A 16,298-nucleotide genomic window follows, 5' to 3' on the forward strand; every position below is an offset into this window, starting at 1 on the left:
GGCAGCAGCCATGGCCATTAAGAGCAAACCAGTGTCAGTGGTCGGCAATAGCACCACTGCCTCTAAGTCCCAGGGCTCCGGACCAATTCACAGGCCACCACTACTGAACCTTCCGGGAAGCTATCGAGGCCGCTCAGCTCCACTGGAAGCTCTAGCAGTTCCAGCAGATGGGCTGTCTCTGGCTTGTGTTCCACAGACGGTCGTAGCACCTCCTCCAGCGTCACGGTAGACGTCTACGTTGTCTACCGTCTCAGCTCCGGTCTGCACCCCCATGTCTCGGACAGCATGGCACCAGTTAGGATTCAGGGCACCCAGACCACCCAGACCAGGCGTGCTCCATGCAAGAAGCACCAATTTCCCCGTACCCCTCTGTGACCTCCATTGCCCCTCTCCTCAACAGTTCTGACTTTCTCCGTGGCAATGGACACAGCTTCTACCAGCGCTGAGCTGAGGAAAGGAGGCGCCATCTGATTGGCCTGCTGGTCGCTGGCCGCCATGGCGAGCAGGGGTTCCTGGTGGTCCGGGTACCATTTCAGTGGGTGGGGGGGATCAAGTGATGTGGATAAGAGTAGGTCCAAATCAAAGATTGTGTTCTTTAAGGTTTAAATCTCCATAGACGTATTATGGTCCATATTATTTCTTTTGGTTTTTTACATCTTCAGGTGGAGACACAAATAAGGAACTTTTGGAATACTTTGGTTCAACTATCTTGTAGTAAATATCCACAATGAGGTCTATAAGAAGATTTCAAACTTTTACTGAGGTTAATAAGTTATGTTAAATAATACCCAGAAATGTAATTTGCTAACTTGCATCAGGGTTTACTGTAGAGAATCCATTTTCTCAAGAGCTATTTTGTAAATACCAATGTTTCATACTAGAGTATGTACATACAAGAGTATGTATGTATGTACAAAGTTGATTGATAAAGTTTATAAGCATCCTTTTCATTGCATCAACGAGGTGGGTGTTTGTGTCTGTGATTTTTGACCAACGGCCTCTAGGTGGTTATAGAAGCATTCTGTTTAATCATATTCTGTACGTTTCCACATGGAGGCCTTGAAAGGCAGGCTTCTACAGCCGCACTCGATGCATGCTAAATGGAAACGTTTTGAGAATATCCAGAGCATTATAGTACTTGTCGATGGTGAAAGGAAATTGTATCTAGAATTGTTCTTTTCACATGTTGTTTAGGACATCCCAAAAATAACCAAGAGAGTATGTTAAAATTGACATTATCATATATAATGATATACCATTGTGTGCCTTCATCCAAACCGTCTTGCGATACAGTGAACACATTGGTAACATGTCGACCCCTAACCCTATATGTCTTAATACTTTTATATATGACCCATGCTTCAGGATAGTAAATTGTCTCCCATCCCAAAGTCAATCGACATAATGAACTGAATAGCAACTCTGGACAAACAACTAATGAAGCAATTGTGATACGATAGAATTAAAATAAAAAGTAGTCTGTATATTTTGATAAGCTTTATTTACATGCAATAGTGCTCCAGCATGCGTAACCATGGCAATGGCTAGACTCGTGAGGGATGTAGACTAGGGGTCTCCTTCATCTGGGGGTCCGCTGACCTCAGGCAGAGGCAAGTACTTATTTTTACCGCCATTTCTAGGGAGGCTTGGCCCCCACACATTGCCAGAGCTTCCCTTCCGGCGGGCGTTTGGGGACCAGCAGTAAACAATGCTTCAGGACAGCCCCCACTTCAGCTTATGAACGACTGTAAAAATGTCAATTTCCAGAATCTCTCCCATTAAGTGATGCTAAAAGTAAAAAAATGACTCATAATGCTAAAAATAAATAACTATACAATATATAGAATCTCTGTGAACACTAGACTACTGGAACGTGACGCTTGTTCATTTTGCATACACATGTTACAAGTTTTGTTAATGCCGCACGACACTCGATACATTTGTGTTATTTCTACACAGAGAGACAGAGTCTGAAGGACTTACAGCATGAAGAGAGCTCAGTGTTCACGTCCTCTGACTCTGCAGGACTACAGCGTGAGGAGAGCTCAGTGTTCACGTCCTCTGACTCTGCAGGACTACAGCGTGAGGAGAGCTCAGTGTTCACGTCCTCTGAGTCATACTGTCTGCAGTGAAATGTTTAGGAATGATGTGGAGCCGGAATCCTGTGAGCGCTGAATACTGGGGACCATATATATATATATATATACACCTGCACCATATATATATATATAGATTACCTACACCATATATATATATATACCTACGCCATATATATAAATACAGTACCTGCACCATATATATATATATATATATATATATATATATATATATATATATATATATATATACCTACACCATATATATATATAAATATACCTACACCATATACATATATTCCTATGGCCCACTGAACCAAGGGGAAAAAAGAATAATATCTCAATCATTTGAGGAAGCTTGTATAAAGAATCCTTTTCAATATGAAAATAAAACATATGTACAGGTAATACTAACATATTTATGTACAAAATGCATAAATATATAAATATCCGTGATACAAAAATAAATATCGGGTCATTCTCTCTCTTCTCATGCGTCTGCTGAGTCGCTCGTCCCTTCGGCGTCCAAGGCCCCCTCGCCAAGGGCCCCCCCCTCGCCTAGGGCCCCCCCCTCGCCGAGGGCCCCCCTCTCGCTGGGGACCATGTCTACCTCCTCCAGCGATGCATTCTGGGACTGCGGCGTGGTGGCCGCTGAGGAGGATGCGGTGAAGTTTCCTTCGTCTTCGAGGGCCAAGTGAGGGAAGGACGAGTCTAGAAGAAATAAATCAGCAACTTTAGATGTCAACCCTCAGCACATCGCAAAATGTTATTTTACGTAGTTATTAAAATTAAAAAAAAACATTTTATAAATGGTACTGTATTGTAACGAAATAGCATTTATTAAATTTGCAACTGATGCTCATTGTAGTATAGACAATATGTGGGGTTGAAACAATACCTTTAGTGAAGCGCTCCTCTGGTTCGTTATCCCCATAAAAGTGGGCGTCATCCTCTATATCCTGTACGCTGATTGGCTGATGGGAAGGGTGGAGAAGCTGAAGGGTGGAGTCGTCGGAGGGGCAGAAATCCTCTCTGTGGTGCTCAGGGGCACTGAGGCAGGAAAGGGAAACAATATTTAGTAACTTCATTTATACATTTGGTCATTTCTTATATAGAAATATTAATATTTCATCAGAGTCCTGGTTTAAGATAAGATGTCCTTTATTAATCCCAGATGGTAGATAAGGGTTTGTTATCGATGAAGGTAATGCTATTGATTTGTTTTTGAACCTCAAAGAACCAGAGAGCCAAGATATGCTTTTGGTGAAAGAGTCGGTGGAAAAGCGGTGTGGTGGTGTGTGTACCAGGTGGAGCCGCAGTGTGGTGGTGTGTGTACCAGGTGGAGCCGCAGTGTGGTGGTGTGTGTACCAGGTGGAGCCGCAGTGTGGTGGTGTGTGTACCAGGTGGAGCCGCAGTGTGGTGGTGTGTGTACCAGGTGGAGCCGCAGTGTGGTGGTGTGTGTACCAGGTGGAGCCGCAGTGTGGTGGTGTGTGTACCAGGTGGAGCCGCAGTGTGGTGGTGTGTGTACCAGGTGGAGCCGCAGTGTGGTGGTGTGTGTACCTGGTGGTGCAGTGGTATGCAGGCAGGTGTCCGTTGGACATGTGGTGTGGCAGCAGCGTGTCACACTCCATATCCCCGTCCCTCTCCTCCTGAGACCACAACACACACAGGATGAGCCACCATGTCCTTCTCACAGCAAGTTATCATATCGTTCTGTCTCATGTGTATGAATAACCATATTTTATTATCTACATGAACTATTGTTGAGTGCGTTAGTTCAAAATAAATATTCCCGCTTGTGTTGCGATGTTATAAATATTTCTCCTGCCAATGAAGCAGATGACTGAAGACAGCTTGTTGTGTCCTCACCTGCTGGAACCCCGGGAGGCAGTGTGGTTTGCCGTTGGGGGTGTACCCTCTGTTGGGGATGTACTCTCCATTGGAGAGGCAGCTGGTGTGATGGTGGGTGGGGGCATTGTGGGGGTCCAGGGGGCAGTGCCCCGGGCCCAGGGGCCGCCCCTGCAGCGGGACCATGGTGTACTGGCAGGAGGACACCGCTGGCGCTACGACCAGGAAGCCCAGGTCCGACGTTTGCTCTGAGAACAAGAGACGGCCAGCGTTAAATAGAGCAGCTAGAGCGCCAGGCGGCGGAGAGTCACCCAGCGTTATATAGAGCAGCTAGAGACGGCCAGCGTTAAATAGAGCAGCTAGAGAGACGGCCAGCGTTATACAGAGCAGCTAGAGACGGCCAGCGTTATACAGAGCAGCTAGAGAGACGGCCAGCGTTATACAGAGCAGCTAGAGCGCCAGGAGGCTGAGACACCAAACGTTATATAGAGCAGCTAGAGGGGCTGAGAGACACCCAGTGTTATATAGAGCAGCTAGAGGGGCTGATAAACACCGAGTGTTATATAGAGCAGCTAGAGGGGCTGATAGACACCCAGTGTTATATAGAGCAGCTAGAGGGCCTGAGAGACGCCCAGTGTTATATAGAGTAGCTAGAGGGAGGCTGAGAAATGCCCAGTGTTATATAGAGCAGCTAGAGGGCCTGAGAGACGCCCAGTGTTATATAGAGTAGCTAGAGGGAGGCTGAGAGATGCCCAGTGTTATATAGAGCAGCTAGAGGGCCTGAGAGACGCCCAGCGTTATATAGAGCAGCTAGAGGGAGGCTGAGAGATGCCCAGCGTTATATAGAGCAGCTAGAGGGAGGCTGAGAGATGCCCAGCGTTATATAGAGCAGCTAGAGGGCCTGAGAGACGCCCAGTGTTATATAGAGCAGCTAGAGGGAGGCTGAGAGATGCCCAGTGTTATATAGAGCAACCAGCGTTACATAAAGCAGCTAGAGGCTGAGAGACGCCCAGTGTTATATAGATTATCTAGAGGGCAAAGAGACACCCAACGTTATATAGAGCAGCTAGAGGGCCTGAGAGACGCCCAGTGTTATATAGAGCAGCTAGAGGGCCTGAGAGACGCCCAGTGTTATATAGAGCAGCTAGAGGGCCTGAGAGACGCCCAGCGTTATATAGAGCAGCTAGAGGGACCGTCTATGGCTATTTCGATCTTCCCGGCTACAGTTAAACTCTACCAATGCTCTGGATCCATTTGTATCGATTAGACAGTATTTATGTATGTTTCAAATATATTCTTATGCATAAGATATATCTAAATCTAATACTTAGATTTGGATTTTTAATAAAGGGTCTGTAAAATATACATCTATTTTATATAAATCTTTTTAGATATTTTACAGACCCTTTATTAAAAATCTAAATCGAAGTATTCTTATTAAATCGATATTAATCCATCTATGAGTACAGTATGTATTTGATATGTCTATCTATATATAAGTTAATGTGCTGGTGTCTCCTCACTCTGCTTGGCCCATGTCCTCCACAGGCAGAAGGGAATGAAGGCCACGATGATGAAGACAAAGGCGCCCAGGACCCCACCCACTATGAGGTAGGGCAGGTCGTTGGGGCGCGGCACCGCCCCACCTGAAGGGCCGTCGTGAGGACTCTCTGATGGGAGGGGGCGCTGGTGGTGAGGGCGAGCTTAGGGGAGAGAGAGACAGAGTGAGAGAGAGAGACAGAGACAGAGCGAGAGAGAGATAGAAAGGAAAGCATTAATTGATGGACCATGTGACATAGCAGTCTATTGGTGGCAGTCCGTTGGTATAATTTAAATATGCCATAAACCTGAGATTGCTGTGTTGTGTGGTGTTGCTGGGAGTAACCCAGCAACACAAGCAGACTGCCCAGCAGTGTGAGGATGAGGAAGGCTCCTCGAGGCCCGTACCTTTGGTCTCCAGGATGACCACGTTGCCGAACTCGCTGTCCCCGCCCTCGTTGAAGCACTGCATCTTGATGTCGTAGGCGGTCTCAGGCTGCAGGTCGGTGATGGAGTGCCAGTAGCGATCGCCCTCCACTACGTCCTTCTTGTAGTCACTGTCGTTGTCACTGTCCGTGGGCCGGTAGAAGATGTTGAAGCCGTAGATGGGCGTGTTGTTCACCGAGACGTACTGCACCATGAGACGGGGAACAAAGGTTATGGGTCGGGGTTGGGGTGGGAGGTCGACCTAGGGCCCAGAAGGTGGCAGCTTCAGGTACACCAGCAGCAGGATAGGATCATTAGTAGGTCTGTTTGTTTTTTCTTTCTATCATGGTTACTTTACTGAGTTGAATAAATGTGTAAAAGTGGAAGAAGAGAGTTAGTGATACTCAAATGTTACACCCGAAGGCTGATCCTGTCTGTCTGTGTCTCTCTCTGGCGCTCTCTCTCTCCATCCATCTAGTCTCTCTCTCTCTCTCTCTCTCTCTCTCTCTCTCTCTCTCTCTCTCTCTCTCTCTCTCTCTCCATCCATCTAGTCTCTCTCTCTCTCTCTCTCTCTCTCTCCATCCATCTAGTCTCTCTCTCTCTCTCTCTCTCTCTCCATCCATCTAGTCTCTCTCTCTCTCTCTCTCTCTCTCTCTCTCTCTCTCTCTCTCTCTCTCTCTCTCTCTCTCTCTCTCTCTCTCTCTCTCTCTCTCTCTCATGTTAATCGTCCTCTCTCACCTTCCACTTGAGGATGATGGCGGTCTCGTTGATGGCCTCGTTGTAGGTGATGTAGGGTCCGTCCACGGGCCTCTCGTTGGTCCGCCCCCCCACCACTGTGTAGGCCTTCGACGGAGCGCTGGGGGGGCTGCAGCCAATCACGTTCACCGCCACCACGCGGAACTTATAGGATGTACCTGTTTGGGGGAGGGGAGGGGTAAGTGCTCTGCGTACTGCTTATACAGGCGGACCCCCGACAAAACAGAATGAGGTTCTTTATGACTAATGATCGAGAACCGCACATGTTTTCTTTCTGCCTTACGTTAAAAGTCCACATGTTGTTATTGCGATCGGACAACGATGAACGGCAGTCGTTAGCGAAACGACCATAACAACGGTCATTATCCTGACCAATCAGAGCGGGGAGGGGGGGCATGGGAATACAATTAGGAAGAAATGCTTCCCTGTAATAACATAAACATATATGCGTGTATATATATCAAGGTATATATACATAGACAGTCGTATATATATGATCTACAGTGTCTAATGACTAGAGTCATAATATTGTATATATATATACACACAGATAGATATATGTGTATATATATATACCAGTGGAGGCTTCTCCATTGAGGAGAGGGAGGTAAATCCTCCCTAACATTGTTGAGAATAAAAAAATGTAGATTGCCCGGACTACTGTAATGAATTAATGCCCTTAAATATGACTACTTTAATGCCTTTGAACATATAATGTTTGTTTCCCTGGGTAAAGGGACCTATCGCCTATTGACAATTACTTCAGGGAGGAAGGTCCTCCCTCAGCCTCTCTCGTTGACTCCCATTCATTTCCCCCGAAAGTACTGGCGGCCGGTGAATAACATGGGTTTCAATGGGAGAGAGGAGGAAAGTCCTCCTCTGAGTGGGTGCGACCTTTAGGCGTCTGATTCGCGCAAAAATCTATTCGGGCTGCGCTATGAACCAATAAGCAGGATCCCTGGCTGGTGAGCAGTGTGCCAGATTGGGCAGATTTCCCACCCAATTGGGCTACTTTTAACCACGTTAGGCTAGAAAAATTATCATTGGGTGGGAAATCTGCCCAATCTGGCAACGCTGTCGAAAACAAACGCTCTGCCTGCATTGCCGTTCAGTCCAAAGGTCCGTTTCTTTTCCCGGAAAAGAAACGAGGCAAACAATAAACTAACGTAGACCAATAACTTCAGCTGGGAAAACGATGAACCAAACAAACGTGATTAAATATGACTCATGTTGTACACATCGGCAATGAATAATACAATTTAACCCAAAGTCCGGACGTGTTTGGCTAGCCACCAAAATAGGAAGTGAAGTTCAGGTTGTAGATGTACATTCTTAACTAGTACCGCCCCCAAACTTCATACATAGTAACCATACCTAGTTTTTTTGAACAACTCCCACATTGGGGCGCAGCCATGACTTACAGCCAGTAAAATCAGCACTGTTTCAAAATGACAGTTCACCATCTATATATCCATATGATGGAATCATCAGGAAGACATATGTCGATGTTACTCTCAGACACCGCCCTCCTAAGTTTAATTTGGTAAGACCTGAGGTGTGACTCTAAAACCCAGGTCTTTCAGTGGCAAGTTCTCAGGCAGAACTTTTAGTCCCTGTTGCATCATTTATGCACTGCAGAGACCTGCTCGAGAACATCCTTAAAGCAACCCAGCAGTTTAGGATCAATTCTGTGGCATATGCCGCCAAATGCACCACTTCCTGCAATCAGTGTCATGTCAAGAGTCACGTCCCACCGTGACTTGCGTCATCTAACAAACAAACCCATACACCTCACAGTGACTATATTGTACCCCGTCAAAATGACAATATTCCACAGCACTTCATTAGCACCGCCATATGTATGAGTGTTATATGCATTGGAGGAGCTGTTCAATAGGTAGGGCTTCATTTTATTGCTTACTGAAATAAAACCGTTATTTACAATAACGTTTTAGCCAGTCTCTGTTTCAAACGTTCTGCTCTGCTTTGAATTAAAGTTGGGTTCTTTTGTTGACATCAAAGTGTCTTTTCCGAGGCACTTCCAACACCATGACATGGGCAGATTTATGGATCTCCCTCTGGGCAGCGTTTAATATTGATAGCCGCGTCCCAGAGATGATGCCTCTCGGACACTTATAGTTTACGCCACAATGTATGTGTGTTCGTGAATGTGATTAGCTCAATCTGGTCCGTGGATTAGTTTGATGTCCGAGAGAGGGTTAAGCCTCTCAGATGCTTATAGTATGCCATTAAGTGTTGTTCATTTCCTATCCAACATCATCATTATAACACGCCAAGTTGGCGTGGGTCATAGCCATGGGGATAACACAATCCCCATCCTTCCTAGAACTCCCAGCCCAAAACACATTCGAGCTTAAACTGGATTCTGGATTCGAGCTTAAACACAGGGTTCACCTACACTTTAACTCTTTTTCCAGAAGATCAATTTGGAGAGTTTGACCCCGTTAGAGCACGCGTAAGCCTCTGTCTGGATTTCTATAGCATGTTGCTGGGTCAGTTGTTTGAACAATAGGGGCGTCATGCAGTGTTTGAGTCTATTCATGTATAAAAGTACCGGCTTGAAACAGGATAGGGTATCAGTTGACCAACCGATCCCTGGAGGACCTGAGAAACCAACACCGCAATCATGATGGGCAAGGTAAAATACACCAAATTATTTAAAATATTGAAGCCAACTTAGATACTTCCTTTTAGAATCAATGAATAGTGGCAACATCCAAGCATGATCTGCTATGGTTGACAAATGATTTGTTTCAGATCACTTTCTACGAGGAGAAGAATTTCCAGGGTCGCTCCTATGAGTGCATGAGCGACTGTGCCGACATGTCCTCTCACATGAGCAGGTGCCAGTCCTGCAGGGTGGAGAGTGGCTGCTTCATGGTCTACGAGAGGAACAACTACATGGGAAACCAGTACTTCATGAGGAGGGGAGAGTACCGTGACATGAACCGCATGATGAGCATGGGAATGATGTTTGACAACATCAGGTCCTGCAGGATGATCCCCTATGTAAGAGAAGTCCCCAACGTTATACTGTTCAATTTATTTGAACATTTCAGCTGTTAGATGGATTGTGTTTTTGTTATAAGTCTACCGACATTATCTTTGAATCTCTGCATTACAGCACAAAGGCCAGTTCAGGATGAAGATCTACGAGAGGGAGAACTTCGGTGGTCAGTCCTATGATCTGATGGACGACTGTGACGACGTCCAGGATCGTTACCGTATGTCCGACTGCCAGTCCTGCAACGTGATGGACGGACACTGGCTGATGTACGAGCAGCCCCAGTACAGAGGCAGGATGATGTACATGAGGCCCGGAGAGTACAAGAGCTTCAGGGAGATGATGAGCGGCCAGAGGTTCATGAGCATGAGGCGCATCACTGACATGTGTTAGTTTTATCATCAATAAAACATGATCTAACTTAAATGTTCCGGTTTGTTGCTTGTTAATATATCTTAAGTAGCACTTGCATACACAGGTGACTTATACAACTGCTAGGCAAAAAAGATTACTCATCCAATCAATAAAAAACGTTAATTTTCTGAGAGAGAACTCAAAAATAGTAAAATAACTATGGAAGTAAATCTGTGCCATCGGATTTTGAAAATAAAAAGCCATTGAATTCTAAGCACTGAATATTTATGCATTGAAATAACGTATCTGGATTTTTTGCCTCTGAATTTAACTTTATTTTTCAATGTTCAAAAATATAAAATCAAATATTCAACGTTAAAAAATTAAACTTAAATAATTTTAACGTCCCCAAATTCAACATGCCAAATTCAGCTGCAAATTTCAATGTACGAAAATTCAGTCTTAACATCCAGGGACCAAAGGAAGAGCAATCGATCCTAGATGCTAGATCGCACAATGCATTTCGTGATCGCCCCATGCAAAGTCAATGAGATCCGTCAACGGATGGATGCAGTGGGCAAGGGGTGTAAAGGCCCATTCACACCCTAAGGTAAATACGGATAGGAACCCTTCCGTCCGGTCCCGGAGGTCGTTTCGTCCGTCAGTGGATCCGTCGCCTCTGAGCTTACGAATCCGGGGCGAGGCGGCAGTATAGAGTCAGTCCAACCATTCGAGAAAATAGAGCGAATAGTGTAATATCTGATCTGTATTCATGTATTGTATTTAACGTTCTATACTTATATTATACTATATACCTGACCTTTTTATTTTATTGTTCACCTGCTTGGCAATGAGTTGTAACTGGTCATTTAAAAATGGCGCAACATTTGAGGAGAATCTGCGGATTCGTGAGGGGTGTCACATGCCACCGCCGCCTAGGCCTGCACTTTTTTTTGCCGATTTCGGATGACGCAAAGCAAAATCATCTCCTCTACAGATGCCATGTTTGCGATTGTCAATGCCGTTAATTTGTGAAAACAACAGTCACTGCCCTCTAGAGGATGTATTGCGTATCATCCATAACAACGCTGAAACCGGACGGATGTATGAAGGTTTGGTACGGACGGACGAGTTTCGTCCGGATCCGGAGGTATGAATCGGCCTTTACATGGTTTGCTAGGTACTCATGGCTTACTGGTAGCATTACTAGCAATCGACTGTATTGCTGGCCCTGTTTGCTAATGAATAATGGCAAATCTCCAAAGTTGTCTGTTCATGGTGTGAACAGCCAAGTGTCAAGTTCACGTTGGTGATGCTATGCGACATTCCTTGCTAGGCACCTTGCCTATAGATCAGGTTTGCTTGAAATAATGTTCTCATTCTTTTACTAGTTTGTTACTCTGACCGTTGTATTTGATATTGTGGAAAGGGTGTCGAAAGGGTGAATGATTCAGAGCATGATGCATTTTAAATGGCATCACTTTTGGTCTTGAGTCTTTTCTTAAAACAATTGTAACTGAAAATAAACATAGCTAAATTACGACCAATAACTTCAGTCATTGAGGGCAGAAATAGGCCCAGGTTTTTTTATTTACTTGTACAAATCAAGAGTAGGCCTGATTTGACTCATGGGCTTTGCATCCTTTCCTTCTGCCATTGTAGTCCATTTCAAAGACATGCTGCCCACCAGCTTTCAATTTACAGTGATGCCACTGGTGGCTTTGTATCAATTTTATTCACATAACTATCCCTCCCTACTGTTTTGCAGTTCACCAAAACACCCTGAAACAACTTGAGTCTCACATTCTTATGCCACCATACACCAACAGTGCAAGCAGGCCAATGGCAACCAAGTGTGCAGTCCTTCCTCCCTCACTTTAAAAACCACCAGCCGCCACTGATATACATACATTTATAATATAATAACATTGTGAAGAAAGCGTGGGTTTATTACTCTCAACAACGGTGGGCTCATGACTTCAAAGCGTGCAAGGTGATTGGACGAACCTTTCTCCAGGGCGGCGATCTCCACGGAGAGGAGTGTGGGCGGGATTTTGGCCACGGCGGTGACCCAGTCCTCCCCCGCCTTCTTCACCTTCTTGTACTCCACCCGGAACGATATGATGGGGAAGCCCCGGTTACCGCGCGGGATCCACGTCACAAATGCCGATGTCTCCGTCGCCGTGGAGATGGTGGGCTTGTCCGGGGCCTCGGGGGCTGTGGGGGGAGGGGTGAGAGAGGGTTAACTTGAGGTGTGTGTGTGTGTGTGTGTGTGTGTGTGTGTGTGTGTGTGTGTGTGTGTGTGTGTGTGTGTGTGTGTGTGTGTGTGTGTGTGTGTGTGTGTGTATGTGTGTGTGGTTGAGGGGTCAGACATGAACCAGCAGGAGACGTGCACACACAGAGACACACGGACGCAGGACCAGACGAGGACACAGGAGGACAAAGAGTACGTACAAAATAAAAGTTCAAAATGATCTTGACATGAAAAGGTGAAAAACGGTTCAAAAGAGCGTCCAGTAAAATGTTTACAATCACTTACACAGTGCTCATCCTTCAGTGAGTGAGACAAGCAGAAAGGAAACATTGTGTTAGTCACTAGTAGTGAGGAGAGAGGAGACATTGTGTGAGTCACAGTAGTGAGGAGAAAGGAGACATTGTGTGAGTCACTAGTAGTGAGGAGAGAGGAGACATTGTGTGAGTCACTAGTAGTGAGGAGAAAGGAGACATTGTGTGAGTCACTAGTAGTGAGGAGAGAGGAGACATTGTGTGAGTCACTAGTAGTGAGGAGAAAGGAGACATTGTGTGAGTCACTAGTAGTGAGGAGAGAGGAGACATTGTGTTTGTCACTATTAGTGAGGAGAAAGGAGACATTGTGTGAGTCATTAGTATTGAGGAGAGAGGAGACATTGTGTTTCTCACTAGTGGTGAGGAGAGAGTAGCAGAGAGGATGCATCAGTACAACACTAGAGGTTAGTGTCTGAGAGGAGAGAGGAGAGATGAGGGAGGAGAGAGGGGGGAGGAGGGAGGAGGGACGGGGGAGAGAGGAGAGAGGGGAGAGGTAGGAGAGAGAACAGGGGGGAGGGAGGTGGGAGGCGGGGGGACTCACGGGAGAGGCTTGGTGAGGGGACGGCAGGGGTCTTTGGTGGGTCGTTTTGACCCCCTGGAACCCTGCGGCCTACAGGTCAACACAAACAGCATCCACTCATGAAGCCACAACTACTACAGACAACGTCACAGTGCGTATCTTTATGTTTGTTACTTATTAATGTGACACTGACCCAAGGTTTAGATCCTGTGTCTAAAGTGGTGAGTGTAGCACACGTGTGTGTGCGTCTTCCCCTACCTCGGCCGGTCCTGAAGGTCATCATGGCGGGCTGGCCCAGGCCAGCACAGTTCTTGGCGGCCATCTCCACCTCGTATAGGCTGTCGGGCTGCAGCTTGGCCAGCGTCAGCTTGTGGAGCGAGCCCGAGATACGGCTGGAGGTCCACTCGCCCTGGGTTTCGCCCAGCTTGGGGAGGGGGAGGAGAGGAGAGGAGAGAGGAGAGAGGAGGGGGGGGAGAGAGGAGAGGAGAGAAGGAGAGGAAAGGAGGGGAGAGAATAGGAGAGGGGAGAGGAGAGGAGAGAGGAGAGGAAAGAGGAGAGAAAAGAGGAGAGAGAGGAGAGGAGAGAGGAAAAGACCTTCAGCTTAGTTCTCAAGATAGGTGTGTGTCCTTATGTGTATCTCAGATAAGATTCGGCTGTTCATGATTATAAATGGAGCAAGGATCATAATAGAAATCATGATATAATGTGATACATTAAGATATAAACTGCGATACATTGTGATGTAACATGTAATATCGTGATACATCCTGAAAGATCGTGATAGAACGAGTTAGAACGTGATAGATCGTGATAGAACGAGATCGAACTAGATAGAACGAGATAGAATGAGATAGAACGAGATCGAACTAAATAGAACTAGATAGAACCAGATAGAACTAAATAGAACTAGATGAGACGCCTGAGCAGTCAACCCCTGGTCTGCTTACCTTCCGGTACTTGACCGTGTACTCCAGGACGGGCGCCCCCCCGTCCCCCCGCGGCCGCCACGTCAGCTCGTAGAAGTCGGCCTTCCCCGTGCGGGGCTGGCTCAGGATGATGGGGGCCTCCGCCGGGGAGATGTGCCCGGGCAGCTCAGAGCAGTCCAGGGGCAGCAGGGGCCCCGGGCCCCCCGGCCTGGGGGCCTGCTCCCGCAGCACCTTGTCGGGGCTCAGCGGCCGCAGGACAGAGGGCGGCTTGAGGCGCGACGGGCTCCCTGCAGATAGACACATGACCATCAGAGTGATGTCCTTTACGTAGAGCCCCTGTCACACACCCAGTCTTTCCCAGAAATGTTCCAGGACCTCCCCTGCATGGGGTTGAGTGTGACGGGAAAAGGAGTCAATCTGCGATATGCCTTGTGGGGGTTCAATAACAAATATCAACACAGCTTCTTTGTTAGCAGACAAGATGCTTTTTTCAAGTAGGTTTTGAGACTGGTTCTAAAATAATGAAGCTGCTCTTGCTCCCCCTGCTGGCCTCCAGAACGGCTCAGTACCGCCCCCTGCTGGCCTCCAGAACGGCTCAGTACCGCCCCCTGCTGGCCTCCAGAACGGCTCAGTACCGCCCCCTGCTGGCCTCCAGAACGGCTCAGTACCGCCCCCTGCCGGCGATCCCTCTCTGTTCATGCTTTGCTATGAGAGTGAAAATCACTTGCTGTGCCTGGAAGGTTATCCCATCCCAGTAATTTACCAAGAACTACGTGTGAAAGAGGCTCAGGGTAGAGTTACATAGTTTATATAGGCTAGGGTTATGAGTTATACAGTTTAAATAGATTCGTTTTTGGTCAGGTAATGTGGTTTATCTAGTTGCTAATAGCTAATTTAGGTTATGGTTGGTTATGTTTATCATGGATATTTAGTGATTATAAGTTAGAGTTGGTTATGGTTATGGTAGTTATAAAGTTGATACAGGTCACTCGATCGGCTCCTGAGGGCACTCACCCGTCGGCACGGTGACCAGGCGGGCGGAGGCCTGTGCGCTGCCCACGCCGTTTTCGGCCATGCACTGGTAGAGGCCCTGGTCCTGGGGGCCCACGTTGAGGACTCGCAGGGCGCGGGCCGTGACGCGGTGCCGTGGCGACGGGGCCAGGGGCCGGGCGTTGTGCAGCCACACCACGGCGGGCGCCGGCTTGCCCCGCGCCTGGCAGCTGAAGCGCACCGTCTCGCCCCAGGACACCTCGTCCTGCTCCTGCTGCAGCTCCAACGTCACCTGGGGGGGCTCTGTGGGGGGAGAGACCAGGCTTAGGGCGGGAGGAACCAAAGTGTGCGTGTGCAATGCATAAACAAGTGGTTGGGATTGTATGCGTGTGTGTAACACAGCGCGTGTGCATGTGTGTGCGTGTTACATAGTGACATTTTCAACAGATCCGAGTATTCCAACAGGGCAGGTCTCCAAGCGGAACACATTGAGTGCATATAAGTGAGTGGGTGTACGTATCCACCACTCCAACCTGGCAAGTATAGGCACCATGTGTGCATGTCCATGCATCTTTGTGTGTGTGTGTGTGTGTGTGTGTGTGTGTGTGTGTGTGTGTGTGTGTGTGTGTGTGTGTGTGTGTGTGTGTGTGTGTGTGTGTGTGTGTGTGTGTGTGTGTGTGTGTGTGTGTGCGTGCGTGCGTGTGTGTGTGTGTGGTTAGGACATATGCGTATGGGGCATGGGGAGGCGGGCGAGGCTGGGCTAGCCAGTTGATGGTTGGCTGCCTGTGAATCAGGGTAGAGACAGAGCTCATTAGAGCTCTCTGGTTCTAATTAAGACCAGCTGGAGCAAGAACAAGCCCGCAACACACACACATAAACTCACAGACACACACGCCTGCGCAGCACCCCTCTCTCTAGCTCGCTGCCTCTTTTGCATTTGTTTTCTGTCCTCCCTTTTTCCCTCCCTCTCCCTCTCTCTCTCTCTGCTCCTTCTCTCCTTTTCCTCTTTCCATCCAACTCTCCCTCTTTCTTTTCACTCGCTTTTTCTCCCTCTCATGCACGGGGGACACTTACACACTCACAAACACAAACACAGCGAATCACTGGGAAAACAGTCATCTATAACGAGGGGCAATCAACCCCGCCGGGGGGGGGGGGGGGGGGGGGGGGGGGTGGGGGGGGGGACCGGGGGGGGGGGGGGGGGGGGGGGGGGGGGGGGGGGGGGGGGGGGGGGGGGGGGGGGGGGGGGGGGG

General features: G+C 47.7%; 2 protein-coding genes across 2 annotated transcripts; one reads left to right on the top strand and one right to left on the bottom strand.

The window, feature by feature from the left end:
- Window positions 1–1,484: 1,484 nt before the first annotated feature.
- On the bottom strand, window positions 1,485–15,460 carry boc (BOC cell adhesion associated, oncogene regulated; the record flags this gene model as incomplete). Its single annotated transcript, XM_030349674.1, has 12 exons — window positions 1,485–2,807; window positions 2,995–3,146; window positions 3,657–3,745; window positions 3,966–4,192; window positions 5,468–5,647; window positions 5,892–6,114; window positions 6,648–6,823; window positions 12,052–12,261; window positions 13,151–13,219; window positions 13,388–13,553; window positions 14,077–14,342; window positions 15,070–15,460. Coding segments are annotated over 12 exons (2,370 nt in total), but the record flags the coding sequence as incomplete, so codon positions are not given.
- LOC115537488 (gamma-crystallin M1-like) lies at window positions 9,176–10,116 on the top strand. The gene is made up of 3 exons (XM_030349455.1): window positions 9,176–9,324; window positions 9,444–9,695; window positions 9,811–10,116. Exons 1-3 carry the CDS (start codon window positions 9,313–9,315, stop codon window positions 10,081–10,083), a joined length of 537 nt encoding a protein of 178 aa, XP_030205315.1. The 5' UTR covers window positions 9,176–9,312; the 3' UTR covers window positions 10,084–10,116.
- Window positions 15,461–16,298: the final 838 nt, after the last annotated feature.

The sequence above is a fragment of the Gadus morhua genome, chromosome 23 (genome assembly GCF_902167405.1).
Source record: "Gadus morhua chromosome 23, gadMor3.0, whole genome shotgun sequence".
NCBI lineage: Eukaryota > Metazoa > Chordata > Actinopteri > Gadiformes > Gadidae > Gadus > Gadus morhua.

Coding starts and splice junctions, on each gene's coding strand:
- LOC115537488 (XM_030349455.1), top strand. Junction 9,696..9,810: donor CCTGCAGGATGATCCCCTAT/GTAAGAGAAGTC, acceptor TCTGCATTACAG/CACAAAGGCCAGTTCAGGAT.